Source organism: Phoenix dactylifera, unplaced genomic scaffold (genome assembly GCF_009389715.1).
Source record: "Phoenix dactylifera cultivar Barhee BC4 unplaced genomic scaffold, palm_55x_up_171113_PBpolish2nd_filt_p 000274F, whole genome shotgun sequence".
In the NCBI taxonomy this organism is placed as follows: domain Eukaryota; kingdom Viridiplantae; phylum Streptophyta; class Magnoliopsida; order Arecales; family Arecaceae; genus Phoenix; species Phoenix dactylifera.
In genome coordinates, this window is record NW_024067759.1 from 493,128 (window position 1) to 514,235 (window position 21,108).

The 21,108-nt window shown below is 42.2% G+C and overlaps 2 protein-coding genes across 2 annotated transcripts; both read left to right on the forward strand.

Annotated features, from left to right (window-relative positions):
- Positions 1–205: 205 nt before the first annotated feature.
- LOC103718074 (putative disease resistance protein RGA3) lies at positions 206–11,655 on the forward strand. The gene is made up of 3 exons (XM_039117761.1): positions 206–3,183; positions 10,938–11,327; positions 11,591–11,655. The coding sequence occupies exons 1-2, from the start codon at positions 804–806 to the stop codon at positions 11,201–11,203; spliced, it is 2,646 nt and encodes an 881-aa protein (XP_038973689.1). The 5' UTR covers positions 206–803; the 3' UTR covers positions 11,204–11,327; positions 11,591–11,655.
- Positions 11,656–15,645: 3,990 nt separating this feature from the next.
- LOC120105385 (putative disease resistance protein RGA3) lies at positions 15,646–16,615 on the forward strand. Its single transcript, XM_039117762.1, has one exon. It carries the CDS (start codon positions 15,652–15,654, stop codon positions 16,495–16,497), a length of 846 nt encoding a protein of 281 aa, XP_038973690.1. The 5' UTR covers positions 15,646–15,651; the 3' UTR covers positions 16,498–16,615.
- The last annotated feature ends 4,493 nt before the right edge of the window (positions 16,616–21,108 follow it).

Sequence of the window (21,108 nt, forward strand, 5' to 3'; positions counted from 1 at the left end):
ACAGACGCAAGTGAACTGAAAACAATTAAACAAACCAGAAATTCAACGTCTGTCCGATAACTGTCTTTGTAATGAATGATCGCTAATCAACGCATTGGCAATCTCCGCACTAGATATGAACCCCATGATCTCCCCTACCTCTTCCGTCTTTTTCCGGCTAACTCCAGCCTAGGATTAATCTCTCTCTCACACACGCACACACAAATAGACATGGTTGGAGAGGTTTCCTCTGCCTTTCTACAGGTCCTGTTTGAGAATTTGGCGACTCTGCTGCTGGACGAGCTTAGGTTGGTCTTGGGAGCGGAGGACCAGCTGAGAAATCTCAGGGACAGTCTCTCCATGATTCAATCTGTGCTTCATGACGCAGAGGAGAGGCAGTGCGCCGAGAATGCGGTGAGGCTGTGGCTCAACGAGCTCAGGGTCGTCGCCTATGATGCAAACGACGTGTTGGATGAGTGTGCTACCGAAGCTTAACGCCGGCGTCTGATCCCATATGCACGGGTACGCAGCTCCCTGTCCTTCCTCAATCCTAAGCGTGCCTTGTTCTGGCTCAAAATGTCCCATAGAATGGAAGAGATAGCCGATAGACTCGCTCTCATCGGAAACAGACATCATGCTTTTAGCTTGAGATTGGGGGATGAATCAAGGAGTCGAGAAAGGCGCCGTGAGAATCATCATCAGAGCACCTCGCTGAATCCTTCGTCAGCTCTTGGCCGGAGAGCGATAAGCGGAGGATCGTAGAACTGTTGGTACCGTTGCATGGTGAGGTCGAGCACAACATTTCTGTGATTTCCATCCTCGGGATGGGTGGACTGGGGAAGACGACCCTCGCTCAACTAGTCTACAATGATGAAACTGTGGAGAAGCATTTCGAGCTCAGGCTTTGGGTCCACGTGTCCTATGATTTTAATGTCTACGGGCTCACGAGAGCGATCATAGAATCCATAGATAGTCATGTGTACGAACCCATCAACCTCGACAATCTTCAGAAACACCTCAAGAAGAAGTTGGCTGGAAAGAGATACTTGCTCGTCTTGGATGACGTATGGAATGAGGAAACAGAACAGTGGGAGAGGCTTAGAGTCCCCTTGCTGTGTGGAGCCAGAGGGAGTAAGATATTGGTGACTACCAGGAGCGAGGAAGTCGCAAACATTATGAGCACCTCATCACCATACAGTTTGGGGGGTTTATTAGATGATGATTGCTGGTCTTTGTTCTGCCAGTATGCATTTTCCCGAGATCCAGATGCATTTTCTGATCTAGATGATATCGGAAGACAGATTGTGAACAAGTGCAAGGGCTTGCCTCTGGCAGCGATTGCTTTGGGCCATAGGCTGCGCAGGGTAGCTGACAGAAGCAAGTGGGAAGCAATTCTCCAAGACGAGAGCTGGGAATTCTCCGGTGGGGACGGCGATATTTCTCGTGCGGTTAGCTTGAGCTACCAGCAATTGCCTGCACATCTTAAGCCATGTTTTGCATATTGTTCCTTAATTCCGAAAGGCTACGAGTTTGAGAAGGAGTTCATAGTCCAACTGTGGATAGCACAAAATTTCATTCAGCCTGGTGGGGGAGAACGTATCGAAGACATCGGTAGCTACTACTTTGATTCGCTTGTGCAGAAGTCATTCTTCCAGATCTCACACTTTGACTATAAACGCAGCCAACCTAGGTACAAAATGCATGATCTTATTCATGACTATGCTCAACATGTATCAATGGAGGAATGTCGTATAGTGGAGCTTGGCAAACCATGCAATCTCTCCGCAAAGACACGGCATTTGTCGTTGATCTGTGACCAGTTTGTGCAGGATAACCCGACGCAATCACCTTTGTCTAACCGAAGGAAGAACATATTTAAGACATTTTATGCATACGGAGGCTTGTACACATTCCTGCTGGCCGGTGGATCCACAACATATGAGATAAGGGTCCCTAACAATCTTGCAGAGAGATTGGGAAGCCTACGGACCTTGGATCTGAGCAACTGTGGCATAAGTATGCTGCCTGAATCGATAGGTGATTTGAAGCACCTACGGTGCCTCCAGCTTCCAAACACAACTATTAGAAGGCTGCCTGAATCAGTGGGTTGCCTTTATAATCTTCAGATATTGGGTCTTAGAAATTGTGATATTCAGGAGTTGCCCTGGAACACAAGAAGTCTCCAAAGACTGCATCATCTCGATCTGCATCTTGACGAAATTTCAGTGATGGCACAGGGTGCCAAGTCTAGAGGGCATAGTCTGAGGTCCATGCCTCCAGAAATTGGACTTTTAACTGATCTCCAAACATTATCAAGATTTGTTGTAGGTACAAAGCATAGATGTGGGTTAAGAGAGCTGAAGGAGTTGAACAATCTCCATGGAGAGCTTCAAATTTCAAACCTTCATTTTGTTTCAAAAGCAGCAGAAGCTTCGGAGGCAAATTTATCCAGAAAACAATACATTCATAGATTAGAGCTGCAGTGGAGCCACCATCATAAATTTGCATCAAGTAGACATGTCCAGGAACTTGAAGAGAAAGTTCTAGCAAACCTCCAACCTCACACCAATCTCAAAGAGCTCATTGTAGTAGGCTATGAAGGTGCAACATTTCCATCTTGGATAGGTCATTCTTCCTTCTCCAAACTAGTAGCCCTGTCGCTCTCCAATTGTAAGAAATGTGAGATCCTCCCTCCGCTCGGACAGTTGCCTGCACTGAAAGATCTCTACATAAAAGAAATCGATGGTGTCAAGATTGTGGATTGCTCATTTTGTGGTCATGACGCAAGAAATTTCCCATCATTGCAAAAGCTACATTTTGAGAGCATGCACAGCTTGCAGGTTTGGTGTGGAAAAGATAATTGCCTGCTTCCTTCGCTTCGAGAGCTGGTTTTTAAGAACTGCAGTGGTCTTCGACAACTTACTCATAATCTTCCTTCCCTGACAAAGTTGGAGATTGAGGGATCCCCAAAATTAGTCGGCTTGCGAAGCTTCCCATCGCTCCAATCTTTAGAGGTGAAGGCCAGCGGTGAGTGGGTTTTCGACTCATGGTCCAGTCTCACTTCTCTTTCCTCCCTGACCCTCAGCCGGTTGCCAACAATAAGCTTGCCTTCAAAACTCCAACTTGGCCATGCCTCTATACGCTGCTTGGAAATCAGTCACTGCGACCACTTGATATCATTGCCTGACAATTGGCTCCCCTCTGTGTGAGACACGGGCTGAAGTCGGCAGCCCTTGCCGACTTCAGTCCCGTTCTCTTTTTGGAAGGCCGGAACAGAGGATCGCGATTTGCGATCCTCTCCGGCTCTTCCGGGGATGATCGGGGCGGGGATGTCGCTAGTCCCGCGGCACCCCCCCCCCCCCCCCCCTCCAGCTCATCCGCGGCCGAACCGCGGCCGCGGATCTCGCTCGGCCGCCGCGATCTTCGCGGCGGAGAGCCATCACGAGGGGGGTGATAAAAACCCCCCAAATCCTCCTCCCTAGGGCAAACCGAGCCCTCTTCCTCCTTCTCTTTCCTCCTTCCCTCCTCCTCCTCTCCGATCGGTGTGTCTTCCCGACCGAGCGCCGCCCGGATCCCCTCCGCGAGCTTCCCCTGCTCCGAGATCCAACCCCTCGGCTTCAAACATCGCCGCCGTCGCTTGACGCCGGACCGAGCCTCCCTCGGCCGGGATTTGCCACCTCCGTCGACCGCCGGTAAGCCCTCCTCCGTCGAGATCCTCCTCTCCTCTGTTTCAGCCCAAGCAGCCGAGATCATCATCTTGGTTGCTTCTCCTCCCCGTCGGTCCCTGCAACGCCGCCGGCCGCCATGGCGGCTGGCTGGCAGTCGATCGAGGGGTGGCCCCTGGCCACCCCCGCCGGCCACCTCCCTCTCTCCTCCGTCTCTTCTTCTCCCCCTATTCGTGGGGGGGAGTTTGGGGAAGGAGGAGGCCCATCACGGGCCAAATTGGGCCGTTGGGCCCAGTCCATTGCAGGCCCAACTTGGGCCCAGTCCAGTCCGGTTGGGCCCAGTTGGGCAATACCCCCATGGGCCCAACTTGGATCCAGATCAAACCCGAGAATCCGAACCCGAACCCGAACCCGAACCCAAACCTGAACCTGAACCTGAACTGGAACCCGAACCCGAAACCCGGGATCCGAAACCCAAACCCATTTGACCAATAAACAGATTTTTTGCAGTTAAGCCCTTGGCAGTATGCTATTTCAGAAATAGGGACTCCTGTAATTTGTATTTGATCCCTATAGGAAAGATTTATTACATAAAGACCCCCAACTATATTTATTTAGTCCCCTCACTCAAGTTTTATTATAGAATAGTACCCTGTAATTAAGTATTAGTCCCTGCAAAAAAATCTTATTGTATAAATGAACAAATTAGAAGCCAACCTTGGGGGCCCTATTTAGCCGAGTCTATGCGGGCCCATTGGGCCGAGTCCGATATGGGCCCTATCAGGCCGTGCCCATTATGGGCCAACTTTGGGCTCTGTTGGGCCATGTCCAATAGTATTATTTTTGAATTTTGCTTAGTCTGAAATTAACAAGAAATTAATTAAACTTTAACAGGTGAACCTGATCCGTCTACCTGAAATAGGAATCAAGCGAGAAGAGGTAAGTAACTTAATACTTCGAGTGTGATTTCTAAATTATTTGATAAATAGATTAAATTCTGAAATATGTTTTGTATTTAGTAAAATGGGTCTGGCATGTTAAATTTCTGAAAATTATGCTTTGAAATCCGTAAACTATGATTGGAAAATTTATGAAATCTGTTTTTATATATATGTATTCTCAGCATGGCTATGATCTGTTCTGTTCTGTTCTGGCCCCGCCAATGGGGATTATACGTTGGCCCTGTCGACTTGTAATCTGTGAGGAACCGGTTTCGACACCGTACCACCGGTGATTAGAATAGTGGTATTTGGACACCGTACCACCGGTGCTTAATAATAGTGGTGTTTGGCACCTTGTGCAACCCATGCCACTGGGTTACGTGGCCGTAGCCTATTATGTTGAGATTCTGGTATAAGAGTTTTTGGAAAAATGATAATAAGTTTTGAAAACAACAAAACGATGTTATTTATGATTTATTCCAGACATTATCCTGTATTTTGATCTGATATGCTCTGACCCCACTCTGGGGTATTTTGTTGCTTACTGGGCTAGTGTAGCTCATTATTCTATTTTCTCCATTTTTTCAGATCCAGAGGCTTGATCTCACGGAATTGAGGAGTGCGTTAGATTTTCCGACGATTCCTTCAGTTATTGGTCCTTTAGTTAGATTGATTAAAGTATTTGACTTACGTAAGCATATGTTATTTGAAATTTTGTAAGACTGCTTTTGAATAAATTTAAATAATTATGTCAGTTTTGAATATCTGTATTTGCTTTGATATGATCCGATGCCTTGCACGCCTGTGCGGCCCGCCGTGCGGGCGTGCGGCGTCTGCTGCGCCTCGGGCTCGGGGCGTGACAGATTTGGTGGTATCAGAGCCAGGTTTCAGATTCCTAGGGATTGTATTTGAAATAGTCAGATGGAGCTTAAGTTTTAGGATCTTTAGGATTCGTCAGAAAGTTTGAGAGATGGGTAGACATTAGGCCATTAGATGAAGGCATTTATTTGCTTTTGTTATTGATAAATTTGAGTTATTTTATCATAATTTTGAAATGCTAAAATTAGACTGCAACCTAATTATGGTCGTAACCAAAGTGTGAATGAGCTACTCTAAGAGTTTTCTTGGTAGAGCAACTTGTATTTCAAGTTATGATTAATTAGATTTTGACTAAATTAAGTGAAGGAATATTAATCATGAGTTATTATCGTGCAATGTAATTATTTGGGAAGTTTAACTTGATATCAGGCACTGTGAATATTGCTTCTAGTTGAAGTTAATTATTTTGGTAGCAATTTAAGATTCATCTATAAAAAGATGTTTAAAGCTTGGACTAGAAAATATTTATTGAAATCTGTATGTGGATCATGCATGGAGCTCGTATATAGAAGGAAAATACACTCTGGGATGAGACTTAATAATTCTTATTTGGCTCTACTTGAGACTTAAAACAATTAAGATTGATATTTTGATGGAAAGTCAATTAGTAATCTTGAGAATATTGGTGGATTTAAATATTTTTTTTGGGTTGGTCGAAAATAGGACTTGCTTGATTTAGAAAAGTTCTTGATGCTTGAAAGAAAATAAAAAATAAAAATAAAAATAAAAATCATTGAAAAGTATAGTATTTTTGATTTTGATCGATATGGATATCATTGTGTTATTAGTAAATTCTCTAAAGTCCAGTAGATTTACAAGATCCTGAAATGTTTGCAGTATTACAAATAAAAATATTTTACTTATTTGAGGAGTTGATCTCAATGTAAAATCATAGAGTTTATATCTTTGTGGAATTTCTTGTAAATCTTTGAACCAGATTATTAGATTCTTGTTAGTTAAATATTTATAAATCAAGGCTATGAGTTGATTATGGATTTTGTATCACCGTATGAGAAATGCAAGGGGGATTTCATGAGAGGCCAAAATAAGTTTAGCCTAAAAGAAAAGATTCGGGATGATTAAATAAGCTCCTGAGTAAGTTAATCGATCGAGAATCTTTTAATTATCGAAGCTTCGAATAAATATCAACTTGTATAATAGAATTGTTAAGGAAAACTAGAATTGGCTTAGTTCAAATTTGGATCTAGAATATGATTGCTTGATTATATGATGGTACAAATACGATAACTATCTCAAGGGTTAATCATGATCTAGTGTACTTGGGAAGCAAGGATAAAATTTTGTTTGGATATTAAAAAAAAAAAAATTTGCTGATGATGTGGGATTAATAAGAAAGTTTGGAAAATATTGATCTGAGTTGTGCAGCAGAAATTTGATTAACTGAGTAAATTTAAACTGGTCAAAAATATTGACTGTGTTTTGGTAACATGTTATGATGAAAGACTATGTTATTCAATAATGAAAGATTTTGTTAATAAGGGAAGGTGAACACTATTGATTCTCAGGTCAATCCTGATATGATTATGTTATTTCTTGGATAGACTTTGCTATTTTTGGGTATGCTAAGAAAATAATAATAATAATGATAATTTGAACGTATCATGACTCGGGTTAGTTGATTGATGACCAAATATGGTCTAATTTGTTAAATATCTGAATAAACCATGCATTATTTGCTCTCATCTTATGATTTATAAGTTTAAGTTAAAGGCTTTGTGGCATATTGAATCATGGTATCAATACTTTGCCTTCTTAGACCTACTTTTGCGATTTGATACAAATCATTTTTGAGATAAATCGTTGCTATCTAATGATTATCAGTACATGTTCATTTTGTGAATCATATTCTTAGCAACATAATAATTTGACTCTAAGGTTAGTCATTATCCTTTGAGGGATCAGCACACTACCGGTTGCTTCTGTTTATGCTTATATACTATTTGATACTGGTGCTGCACATTCATTATGTCATCGATATTTGTGCGAAAACATGATCTACCTTGCATGCTGTTAGAGTATGATTTGCATGTTAACACCCCTGCTGGAAGTGGGATGATGGGTAATCAGGTCTGCAAGACTTGTCCGGTTCAGATAGTAGGTAAAGACTTGCCTGCTGATTTGATAGTTATAGATACGCATGACTTTGGCATAATTCTCGGTATGGGCTACTTAGCATCACACTTTGCTACCATTAACTGTCATGAAAAGCGGATAAAATTTTAGATCCCTCGAGATACTGAATTCAGCTTCATTGACAGTGGTGCATATACCTCCCCTCGAATTATTTCTGCTATGCAAATTAAGCGACTACTTAGAAAGGGGAGTATGGCATATATTGCCACAGTGGTTGACACTAGACAGTCAGATCAAAGATTTGAAGATATCCCAGTAGTAAATGAATACCCCGATGTCTTTCCGGAAGACCTCCCTAGCTTGCCACCAGATAGAGAAATTGATTTTGCAATTGATTTGATTCCTGGTACCACACCAATCTCTAAGACCCCCTATAAAATGGCTCCAGTTGAAATGAAAGAATTAAAGGAGCAGTTGCAGGATCTTCTTGATAAGGGTTTCATCAGACCTAGTGTTTCACCTTGGGGAGCCCCAGTCTTATTTGTAAAGAAGAAGGATGGTAGTATGAGATTATGTATTGATTATCGAGAGATAAATAAAGTAACAATAAAGAACAAGTATCCTCTACCAAAAATTGATGACTTATTTGATCAGTTAAAGGGGTGATGCGATTTAGAATACGCGGAAAACTTAGTCCACGCTATGTGGGCCCCTTTTGAGATTCTGGAAAGAGTAGGAGCTGTGGCATACAAATTGACACTCCCACCTTCACTGTCTGGAGTCCACAACGTTTTTCATGTTTCTATGTTAAGAAAGTATATTCCAGATATGAGCCATGTGGTAGAAGTGGCTCCTTTGCAGCTTAGAGAAGATTTGACATATCCTGAGCAGCCTGTACGTGTGGTTGATAGAAAAGAGCAAGTATTGAGGAGGCACACGATTCCTTATGTTAAGATCCAGTGGAGCAATCACTCAGAACGTGAAGCCACGTGGGAGCTGGAGGACAAGATGAAGGAAAAATATCCGGACCTTTTTGCAAGCTAAGGTATGTTAAATTTCGAGGACGAAATTTTTCTAAGGGGGAGAGAATGTGAGACACGGGCTGAAGTCGGCAGCCCTTGCCGACTTCAGTCCCGTTCTCTTTTTGGAAGGCCGGAACAGAGGATCGCGATTTGCGATCCTCTCCGGCTCTTCCGGGGATGATCGGGGCGGGGATGTCGCTAGTCCCGCGGCACCCCCCCCCCCTCCAGCTCATCCGCGGCCGAACCGCGGCCGCGGATCTCGCTCGGCCGCCGCGATCTTCGCGGCGGAGAGCCATCACGAGGGGGGTGATAAAAACCCCCCAAATCCTCCTCCCTAGGGCAAACCGAGCCCTCTTCCTCCTTCTCTTTCCTCCTTCCCTCCTCCTCCTCTCCGATCGGTGTGTCTTCCCGACCGAGCGCCGCCCGGATCCCCTCCGCGAGCTTCCACTGCTCCGAGATCCAACCCCTCGGCTTCAAACATCGCCGCCGTCGCTTGACGCCGGACCGAGCCTCCCTCGGCCGGGATTTGCCACCTCCGTCGACCGCCGGTAAGCCCTCCTCCGTCGAGATCCTCCTCTCCTCTGTTTCAGCCCAAGCAGCCGAGATCATCATCTTGGTTGCTTCTCCTCCCCGTCAGTCCCTGCAACGCCGCCGGCCGCCATGGCGGCTGGCTGGCAGTCGATCGAGGGGTGGCCCCTGGCCACCCAAGCCGGCCACCCCCGCCGGCCACCTCCCTCTCTCCTCCGTCTCTTCTTCTCCCCCTATTCGTGGGGGGGAGTTTGGGGAAGGAGGAGGCCCATCACGGGCCAAATTGGGCCGTTGGGCCCAGTCCATTGCAGTCCCAACTTGGGCCCAGTCCAGTCCGGTTGGGCCCAGTTGGGCAATACCCCCATGGGCCCAACTTGGATCCAGATCAAACCCGAGAATCCGAACCCGAACCCGAACCCGAACCCAAACCTGAACCTGAACCTGAACTGGAACCCGATCCCGAAACCCGGGATCCGAAACCCAAACCCATTTGACCAATAAACAGATTTTTTGCAGTTAAGCCCTTGGCAGTATGCTATTTCAGAAATAGGGACTCCTGTAATTTGTATTTGATCCCTATAGGAAAGATTTATTACATAAAGACCCCCAACTATATTTATTTAGTCCCCTCACTCAAGTTTTATTATAGAATAGTACCCTGTAATTAAGTATTAGTCCCTGCAAAAAAATCTTATTGTATAAATGAACAAATTAGAAGCCAACCTTGGGGGCCCTATTTAGCCGAGTCTATGCGGGCCCATTGGGCCGAGTCCGATATGGGCCCTATCAGGCCGTGCCCATTATGGGCCAACTTTGGGCTCTGTTGGGCCATGTCCAATAGTATTATTTTTGAATTTTGCTTAGTCTGAAATTAACAAGAAATTAATTAAACTTTAACAGGTGAACCTGATCCGTCTACCTGAAATAGGAATCAAGCGAGAAGAGGTAAGTAACTTAATACTTCGAGTGTGATTTCTAAATTATTTGATAAATAGATTAAATTCTGAAATATGTTTTGTATTTAGTAAAATGGGTCTGGCATGTTAAATTTCTGAAAATTATGCTTTGAAATCCGTAAACTATGATTGGAAAATTTATGAAATCTGTTTTTATATATATGTATTCTCAGCATGGCTATGATCTGTTCTGTTCTGGCCCCGCCAATGGGGATTATACGTTGGCCCTGTCGACTTGTAATCTGTGAGGAACCGGTTTCGACACCGTACCACCGGTGATTAGAATAGTGGTATTTGGACACCGTACCACCGGTGCTTAATAATAGTGGTGTTTGGCACCTTGTGCAACCCATGCCACTGGGTTACGTGGCCGTAGCCTATTATGTTGAGATTCTGGTATAAGAGTTTTTGGAAAAATGATAATAAGTTTTGAAAACAACAAAACGATGTTATTTATGATTTATTCCAGACATTATCCTGTATTTTGATCTGATATGCTCTGACCCCACTCTGGGGTATTTTGTTGCTTACTGGGCTAGTGTAGCTCATTATTCTATTTTCTCCATTTTTTCAGATCCAGAGGCTTGATCTCACGGGATTGAGGAGTGCGTTAGATTTTCCGACGATTCCTTCAGTTATTGGTCCTTTAGTTAGATTGATTAAAGTATTTGACTTACGTAAGCATATGTTATTTGAAATTTTGTAAGACTGCTTTTGAATAAATTTAAATAATTATGTCAGTTTTGAATATCTGTATTTGCTTTGATATGATCCGATGCCTTGCACGCCTGTGCGGCCCGCCGTGCGGGCGTGCGGCCCGCCGTGCGGGCGTGCGGCGTCTGCTGCGCCTCGGGCTCGGGGCGTGACACTCTGGCCTTACCTATTTTGCAATCAAACATTGTTCTCAACTCCGGGCACTACCAAGGGGACTGCAGAACCTAAGGAAGCTGGAAGACTTGGAAATCCAGAGTTGTGGGCATCTAGAGTACCTACCAGATGGGCTCAAGAACCTGACATCACTCATGCGTTTTGAGATTTCAGACTGTCCTCAGCTTTTATGCTTGCCAAATGATGGTCTGCCAACTAAACTTACAGTTCTTGAGCATCAACAATTGTCCAGAGCTCAGGCGACGGTGTGAAGTTGAGGCAGGTGAAGACCGGCCCAAGATTGAGCACATCTTCTCCGTATGGATTGATAAGGAACTATTAGTTTCTTCCATTCAGCCCAATACAGCAGCCATGGCTCACAGCCACTACACCAAGGTATGCCACTGCTGGTGTAGCTCACTTCTGTTCTGTTGTTACTTGTTAGAGATACTCCATGGGAATCATGATCATTGGAATCACTATGTGTTTGTCTCACCGAGCTTTAAAACAAATGAGTTTCACTTAATATGTTGCACAAAAGATTCAAGTTCGAAGGATTTGCTACAAGTTCCTTGACTTTAAACTCATTTTTTAGAAGATCAGATTAACGTTTTTCATTTTGTGAGTTCCAAACTGCTTATGTCATATGGTTTTTGCAGGGGAAAGCTCAGGGAAGTAGATGCAAATGATTACAGAAGCACCCCTTCACTTTATTATGGTAAGCAGCTATCCTGTAAATTACAAAAATGAGTATTATTTTTTGAGTTCCATCAGCCCAAGTGTGTTCTGTTCTCTACATAGGGTTGATAACTCCTGTCTATGTGCTTTTCTCCACTTGTTAAAAGCCACGTATCTGGAGAAAGTATTGCAACTTCAGTGTATTATTGTCAACTGGATTATGGTATGATCAGAATTCCTTGGCTCCTTTGTGGGATTTTGGACATAGAAGAGACCTAAGGAGGAGCTTAGATCTCATTGGGATCTATTATTCATGGCCATATGGTGGAGTATCCGGTCGAAGAGAAAGGGGTTTTCGAATTTCTGGTTGACAGAGGTCACCCTTTAAATGGAAGTTGAGCAGCATTTGACGTTTTGGACCTTACTAGCTTCAAGGAGATTGGACCAAAACTTCAAATTCTCTTCAAGATCTTACTAGCTTCCAATTCTAGTCTTGATTCGTATTTGTATGTGAAATTTGCTCTTCTTCATTTCATGCAATTATGAAGTGAATCTGATGGGCCTCTACATCTTGCTTCTGAACACACACAAACAAAGAGATGAGTTATTAACTTCGTAATGTTGATGTTTGTATCGAGATATGCATCATAGTGTTGATGCTTGTATCGTGATACACAGCAATATCGTTTTTCCTTCGTGATGAGAAAAATAAGGTTTGGCATACTGTATTGGTTAAAATTGCTTCTGATGAGTCGGGAGCCTAGAATTTGGTGCTTGTAGAATTCCTTAGGAGGATTTTGATGCACTTGCTCTAATTTTTAAAGTACCTTTGAATTAGAGCTGATCAAGGCCGGGCCTCGGGGCTACACTCTATTCATTTTTAATCGGGTTTCGGACCGGGCCTACTTAAAATTTGGCTTTTTCTGTGCCCAAGTTTGGCTCAAGTTTGGCTCATGATCGGCTGCATTTTGAATACTATCCGATTACATCTGAAAGCAACAAAGTAGCAGCCTCCAGCAAACAAAATTCTTAACCTATTTTCGAACGATTGTACTAATTACAGCATTCCAACAAGGAATAACAAGATGGCAGCAGAAAGTATTACTGCTTCCCATGATGCAACGCTTCACCGAAATGTTCAACCACTGCATGGAAGTTCTGCTGATTCCCTCATGAGTAGAGACTGAAATTCCCACTGCTTTTTTTTTTTTTATCTTTTGGCAATGTATATCTATCCGGATTTCAAACACTCTCTACTCTGGAAGCTGGGAAATTGGATACAATATAAAATAAGGCTGAACCAAAGAGACCGCATATCTCCTTTTTTTATTCTACTCAATATAGTGTGTGATAACCTCAACTGGTCAGACAAACAGGGATTCTAAAGGGTCTAGGACTTGGTCGTTCTTCATATGGTGTTCTTCTTCTTGCAGTTTGCTGATAATACTACTTTTTTTGTTTTTGTTTTTGAGAATAAATGAGACTAATGGGCATTAGTCACTGGAGCTTTTATTAAGAAGGAAGAAAAATTTCATATACATCCAGAATGGCCGAAGAGAAAATATACAAGAGAAAGAAGAAAGGGGGAGATCCAGTAAAAATTATAGATCAGTAGTCACGAAAACAAAAAAAAGATGGTAACACACTAAGAAGTAAAAGATGAAAAAGAATAAAGGAGACTTAAGTTAGCCTAATAAGATGGTTCAAATAGCACAAAAGATCCTGCGGTCAAATGATATTATTTTTTTTTTTTTGGTACATCGGCGACTCACACATGACGAGTGTGAAGATGGCCAACAAAATCAGAAAACAAAATGCTGCGCAGAGGCGTAGGCACAGCCTCGTGGTCTATCCAAAAAAAGCCTCCCGAGTGATGAGCCGCGAAGGAAGCAACCCAATCTGCCGCATCGTTCGCCTCCCGATATACGTGCGAGGCTTGGTAGGAGACAACTTCCTCCAGAGCTCTGCGGATATCGTGGAGCAGCGGCCGGTCCTCAACTAAGCACCCCCCTTTCCGGATCCACCCGATCACCGTGGTCGAGTCCCCCTCGAGAAGGATGCGACCCGCACCTAGAACCTGCCTCGCATAGGAGACACCCTTCCAGGCCGCCCGAAGCTCCGCGGTCACCACCGATGAGTCAAACATCCGCCATTCACCTACCGCCACAAGTCTGGCATCATGATCCCTAATAATAAATCCCACACCTCCGTAGCTCCCGTCCGCAAATACGCTACCATCAAAGTTCACCTTGAGAAAGCCAGGGGATGGGGGCACCCAGGATACTAGTATCGTCCTGGACGCTGCAAGAGTAGAATGGGGGCCCCAGATGTCCCTGACCAACCCAGTAGGTGAAGCCTCAATAATGTCGGTGATCTCCGCCGCATGCCGTAGAGCTCGGTCCACCACCATCCTCGGATGGCGGCTCTCGCCGTCGAAAACCCGTGTATTCCTCTCCAGCCAGCAGTGATAGGCCAGGTAGGCATCACGAGTCCCCCTCTCCTGTCATACAGACCCCCGGATGGAGGCCTCCAAATGTCGTAGGAACTCCTCAGTGGACGCCCACATCTGCCTCTGGTCAAACTGAGCTGAAGCACGTCTCCATATCTGACTGGCCCTAAGGCACCCAAAAAGAACATGATATTATTAGTTTGCTAGTAATACTATAATCTTTGCGTCCCGCTCAAATTAACTTCTCAAGTTGCTCCTTCTTGGATATCAGTTTGTGTCTGGCCTGCAGATAAACTTTAGGAAAAGCTTTCTGGTCTTCATCGGCAACAATCCCTGCCTGGCTCTATTAGATTTAAAAGAAAATTTCTGTTTGGTTCAATAGTTATACCTTTTATGTCTTTATAGCGGCATACTATTCGGAGTAGATCGACTGTACAACTTTAGGTTTCAGAAAAAATACCAAAAAAAACAAATAATAATGAAGAGATGTTGGAAGAAAAAGTCTAAAAGAGAGGAGAAAAATTTTTATTTTAAAAAGAATTATAAGCCCAGATTGAAACCCGCTCTCTCATAAATAAACAAAACTCTCTCTCTCTCTCTTTCTCTCTCTATCATGGTATGCCCAAAAATGCCTCATGTCACGCTCCTCTATCTTTTCTTATAACTCCCACTCTGTTTCGTATGAACGATGGATTGGAGGAACGATGAATAGAGAAGGAAGAATGGATGAGAGGAATGATGGATGGATTGTCCATCTATCCTCCCATGTATTTGGTGAAATATGGATTGATAGATAAGAATGATTCCCTCTTCTATTGGATATAAGAGGAATAAAATGGAGGATGGATGATATTTATATAATATTTTAAACTAAACCATTCTTTCATTAAAATATTACTATTATGAATTTAAAACACTTATTTATATTAAAAAAAAGAAGGCAATATAAACTTATAATCTTTATAATTTATGATAATATAAAAAATTAAATAAATATTTAATTTAAATTTAACTTAATTTAATAAATATTTTTAAATTAATTGCATATAAATTTATATATATATTAATTATATAATTTATAATTTAATTTAAATTATTAATTAATTTTATATAAATAGTTAACTGAAAAAATAGTGAATTTAATAGTACAGTTAAAGTAAAATAATATATAAATATAAAATGAATGAAAAAGTAGAGGTAATTTTGTTAAAGTTGAAACCCAACCCTCATGTACTCTATCCATGCTTTCTTACATCCCGTTGACTTGGGGATGCAAATGGGTGGGTCAGGATAAACCAGTCGGATTTATTGAGCCTGAGGCTCATTCTAAGCTAATTTGTATCATCGCATAAAAACAGAGAGAGAACTGTGTTGGAGTTCTAGATGACTCCAACATGTCGTTCCCCAATCACGTGGTCATCTACATTCTGCAAAATGACCAGGACGACTCCTTGGGCTTCCCCATTCGTCTCTTTTCTGTGGACACGAGCGTTCTCAGACAATCTCTCTCCCCAGATCTCTCCCTACCTCTTTCGCTACCTCTTCGTCTCTTTTTGTGGACGCAGGGGCTCTGAGAAGCAAGCAACGAAGCACATGGCTTTTCTGCAGGTCTTGTTTGAGAACTTGTTCACTCTTCTATCAGAGGAGTGGAGATTGGTCTTGGGAGCGGAGGACGAACTGAGAAATCTCAGGGACAATCTCTCCATGATTCAAGCTGTCCTTCGTGATGCAGAGGAGAGGCAGCGCACTGACCACGCAGTGGGATTGTGGCTTAACGAGCTCAGGGTCGTCGCCTATGATGCAAACGACGTGTTGGATGAGTGTGCTACCGAAGCTCAACGCCGGCGTCTGATCCCATACGCACAGGTACGCAACTCCTTGTCTGTCATCAATCCTAAGCGTGGCTTGTTCTGGTTCAAAATGTCCCATAGAATGAAAGAGATAGCCGATAAACTAGATGCCATCGGAAGGAGAAGGAATTCCTTTGGCTTGAGAGTGGGGAATGGAATGAGAAATCAAGAAGAGCGCGGCGACCTTCGTCAGACCAGCTCACTTAATCCTTCATCACCTCTTGGCAGGGAAAGCGATAAGCAAAGGATAGTAGAACTCTTGGTATCATCGCAGATGGAGGACAGTGGAAACATTTCTGTTGTTTCCATTCATGGAATGTGTGGAATTGGAAAGACCACCGTTGCTCAGGTAGTCTATAACGATGAGGCCGCGGTAGAGAGATATTTTGAGCTCAAGCTGTGGGTTCATGTATCCTATGATTTCAATGTAAAAAGACTCACGAGAGCCATGATAGAATCCGTAGATAGCTGTGCATATGACCTCAGCAATCTCGACAATCTTCAGAAACACCTCAAGGAGAAGCTGGCTGGAAAGAGATACTTATTAGGAAGTAATTTGCAATCAATGCACATGACTCTTCGGTGTTGATACAACTTAGCATTCCAAAGAGTTATTTTGTAATCCAAAGAGTCATTTTGTAATCCAAAGAGTCATTTTGTAATCCAAAGTGTCACCTTGGAAATCTCAGAAGTACTTGTATTTCAAAGAGTCATTTTAGTACTCCAAGAGCATTAAATGTTACTTAAATTGTCATTCTATATAAGAATGGCTTTAGCAAGATTGTAAGATGCAGAAAAAAAACTATGAATGAAAAATATCTCTTGCTTCATTCCTAATCCTATCCCATCAACTTCACACCTTGTTCCAACAAATTTGGTATCAGAGCCTGGAAAAAAATACTTGTCAAGATGGCATCTTCATCAACTACCATGTTCTCCTACACTTCAAACCAAGTTCCCATCTTTGATGGTGAGCATTATGACTATTGGAGTAGTCAAATGCAAACCATATTCATATCCCAAGACCTTTGGGACATAGTCGAAGGTTCATATGCAGAGCCACCTCAACCACAAGAAGTTACAAAAAATTGGACAGCAGAACAACAAGGAGAGTACAAGGAGAATGTGAAGAAAGATGCATGTGCTCTTCGATACATTCAACAAGGAATAAGCAAAACCATCTATCCCAGAATTTTTGGAGCAAGAAAAGCAAAGCAAGCATGGGAAATACTCAAAGAAGGTTTCCAAGGTAATGAGAAAGTTATCTCATTAAAGTTACAATCACTGTGGAGAGATTTTGACAACATGCAAATGAAAGAAGGCCAAGGTATGCAAAGTTTTCTGACCAAAGTTACTGAAGTTGTTAATCAAATTAGAAGTCTTGGAGATACTATTGAAGATAGAAAAGTTGTTCAAAAGGTTCTTAGAAGTCTTCCTACAAATTATGATCATGTTGTCACTGCAATAGAAGAATCAAAAGATCTCTTTACCTACAGTTTTAATGAACTAATGAGTTCTTTACAAGTTCATGAGGAAAGAATGAATAGGTTTTCTACTCAACCTCTTGAGCAAGCTTTTCAAACTAAGCTCAACACCTCAGAGAAAAAGAATTTTAAACAGAAATACAAAGGAGGACTATTCCAAAAGAAGGAAAGAGGCAACTATCAAGGAGGAGCAAACCAACAACAATCAGGTGGTTTCAATCCTCGATGCCGAGTTTGCAAGAGGAACAACCATGACTCAAAAGATTGTCGATACAGATGCAATAAGTGCAAGATTCCCAACCATTCACAAAGGGACTGTTGGTACCAAAAGAAGAATGGAAATGAAGAAGCCAACTTCACTAAAAATGAAGCAGAAACTCAACAACTCTTCTCTTGCATGAATGTTCAAGAAGATTCTCAAAATGTATGGTATTTGGATAGTGGGTGTAGCAACCACATGACGGGGAACCAAAAGATCTTCATCCAACTTGACAAAAATTATTCTTCTCAAGTCATGCTCGGAGACGGCAAACTCCAAACTATTGAAGGCAAAGGATCTATTGAAGTTCTCACCAAAGGAGGTAACAAAAGGCTTATTAATGATGTTCTTTATGTGCCAAATTTATCTCATAACCTCCTAAGCGTTGGGCAACTTACTCAAAAAGGATATGCTATCAACTTCAATAACAGTAGCTGCAAAATTTTTGATAAAAAGAATAACTGTCTAGTTGCTATTGTTCCTATGAGCACAAACAAGGTGTTTCCTCTAACCATGTTATCACAAGATGTCGTATTCAAAAGTGAAGCTATTAATATGTCAACTTTATGGCATCTTCGATATGGACATTTGAATATGAAGGGGTTGCATCTACTCAAGCAAAAAAATATGGTGATTGGTCTCCCTCTCATCGAAGGAAGAAGTCAAGTATGTGAAGGCTGCATATATGGAAAAATGCACAAGCTACCATTTCCAAAGTCTTCATGGAGATCCAAAGCACCTCTTGAACTTGTTCATGCTGATATATGTGGACCCACAGCAACTCCATCACACAACAACCGAAGGTACTTCATTCTATTTGTTGATGATTATACTAGAATGATGTGGGTTTACTTCTTGCATGCCAAGTCCGAAGCCTTCTCTATGTTTCTACAATTCAAAGCACTAGTTGAGAAACAAAGTGGATTCCAAATCAAGACTCTTCGAACTGATCGAGGAGGAGAGTTTATCTACAAACCATTTATGGAGTACTGCAAACATAATGGTATCCAAAGACAACTCACAGTTCGTATGAGTCCTCAACAAAACGGAGTTGCTGAAAGAAGGAATCGCACCATTGTTGAAATGGCCCGAAGCATGTTGAAAGGAAAAGGCTTACCAAATAATTTTTGGGCTGAAGGTGTGCATACTGCTATTTACATTCTTAATATATCTCCTACAAAAGCAGTGTTTAACAAAACTCCATTTGAAGCATGGCACAAAAGAAAACCAACAGTACATCATCTTAAAGTATTTGGTTGTATTGCCTATTCTCACATTCCATCACAATACCGGGAGAAATTTGATGAAAAAGGAGAAAAACTAATATTTATTGGTTACAGTGATGAATCCAAAGGTTACAGGTTGTTCAATCCAAAAACCAAGAAGCTTGTCGTCTCAAGAGATGTAATTTTTGATGAAGCATCTAACTGGAATTGGACACAGAACTCATCTCAAATGTCAAACGCATATGAATTCATGGAGCCACAAGCTAGACAAGAAGAGCATCAACAAACTCCTTCTACACCAACATCAATTTCTTCACCAAGTTCAATTCATTCTTCTCCTTCATCACCAATACAAACTTCACCATCTATGTCACAAACTCCCTCTTCTTCATCAAGTTCAATCCATTCTCCCTCTTTTTTAGAAACCATGGATACAGATTCTTTACCAAAGAAAGTTCGATCTATGCAAGATATTTATAACACTTCTCACCTTGCTTTCTTTGGTTATGAACCTCAGAATTTTGAGGAAGCTGTTGTAAAGGAAGAATGGAAAAAGGCAATGGATGATGAGATTGCAACAATTCAAAGGAATAAAACTTGGGAGCTAGTCAACCTGCCAAAAGAGAAGGATGTGATCGGGCTAAAATGGATCTACAAAATCAAGTATAAAGAAGATGGATCTATTCAAAAGCATAAAGCTCGACTTGTCGCCAAGGGATACTCACAGCAGCCTGGCATTGATTTTACCGAAACATTTGCACCAGTTGCAAGAATGGAGACAATCCGTATTGTTCTTGCTCTTGCTGCACAACTTGAGCTTCAAGTCCTCCAACTTGACGTCAAATCTGCTTTCCTCAATGGCGAACTGAAGGAGGAGGTATACGTCAAACAACCTCAAGGCTATGAAGTGGCAGGTATGGAACACAAAGTCTATAAACTTCATAAAGCTCTATATGGCTTGAAGCAAGCTCCACGAGCTTGGAACAGCAGGATTGATAAATATTTTTGTTCAAATGGATTCCAAAGAAGCCCAAGTGAACCATCTCTTTATGTAAAGATATGTGATGCTACTAACTTTCTTGTTGCATGTATCTATGTTGATGATCTTATCTACATGGGTACTAACATGCAAGTTGTAGATGAATTCAAGCAAAGCATGATGAAGGAATTCGAGATGACGGATCTCGGATTAATGAAGTATTTTCTTGGAATCCAAGTAAAGCAAGCCAAAGGAGAAATTTTTATCTCACAGGAGAAATACATTAAAGACATGTTACGGAAATTTCAAATGGACAAGAGCAAACCAGTTTCAACTCCAATGGCATTGAATGAAAAGTTAAAACAAGATGATGATGCTGAAAAAGCTGATGCACAGCTCTATCGAAGTCTAGTTGGTTCATTAATATATCTAGCCAACACACGGCCTGACATTATTTATGCCGTGTGTTGCCCAGATAGACAACCCAAGAGGGGGGGGTGAATTGGGTTTTAAAACAATTTGGATAATTTAAAACGTTATGGATGATTAATTAAAAACTATGCCAAGTTATTTAATTAATTACTATGTGCTGTGAGCAATATGAAATGAGAAGAGGAAGAGACAATCAATCACAAACACAAGTTTTATAGTGGTTCGGAGCTATCCCTTGCTCCTACGTCCACTCCCCAAGTTTCTCTTGGGAATACACTATAACCCCCTTGGATTACAGCCGGTTGTTTTGCAAGCTCACAACCAAACTTGTTGTTTTACGAGCTAACAACGAACTCGGTCGGTTTTCCCAGGCTCACCGACTAGAACCAACCCCGATTGTTTTCCCGGGCTCACAATCAAACCCTTTCACACGTTGGTTTTAAAACTGGCTCACCAACTAACCTTTATCCCCTTGATTCAATCCCCCGATTGAACCAAGTAAATACACGTAGTAGAAAGAAAACAGAAAATAAGCTTCTCAAAAGCAGGTATGAAACAATATATTCAAGGATGAGTTTAGAAGCCCTCAAACGCTTTTAAGCTTAAGTAGAGGAATGGCTTCTTGACTCTGGTCTCCTCTTGGATGAGTGATCGACTTGAATGTAGGAGGAGGAAGCTTTGAATGCTGGGGAGAAGTTGGTGGCGCAGTAAATGCTGATCTCCCCTTTTTCTCGTTGAAGAGCACTTGCAAAGCTTGAAGACTTGAATGCTTGGAGTGGAATGTATGTTCTCTATTTTGCTACAGTCTTCTGTGGCTATT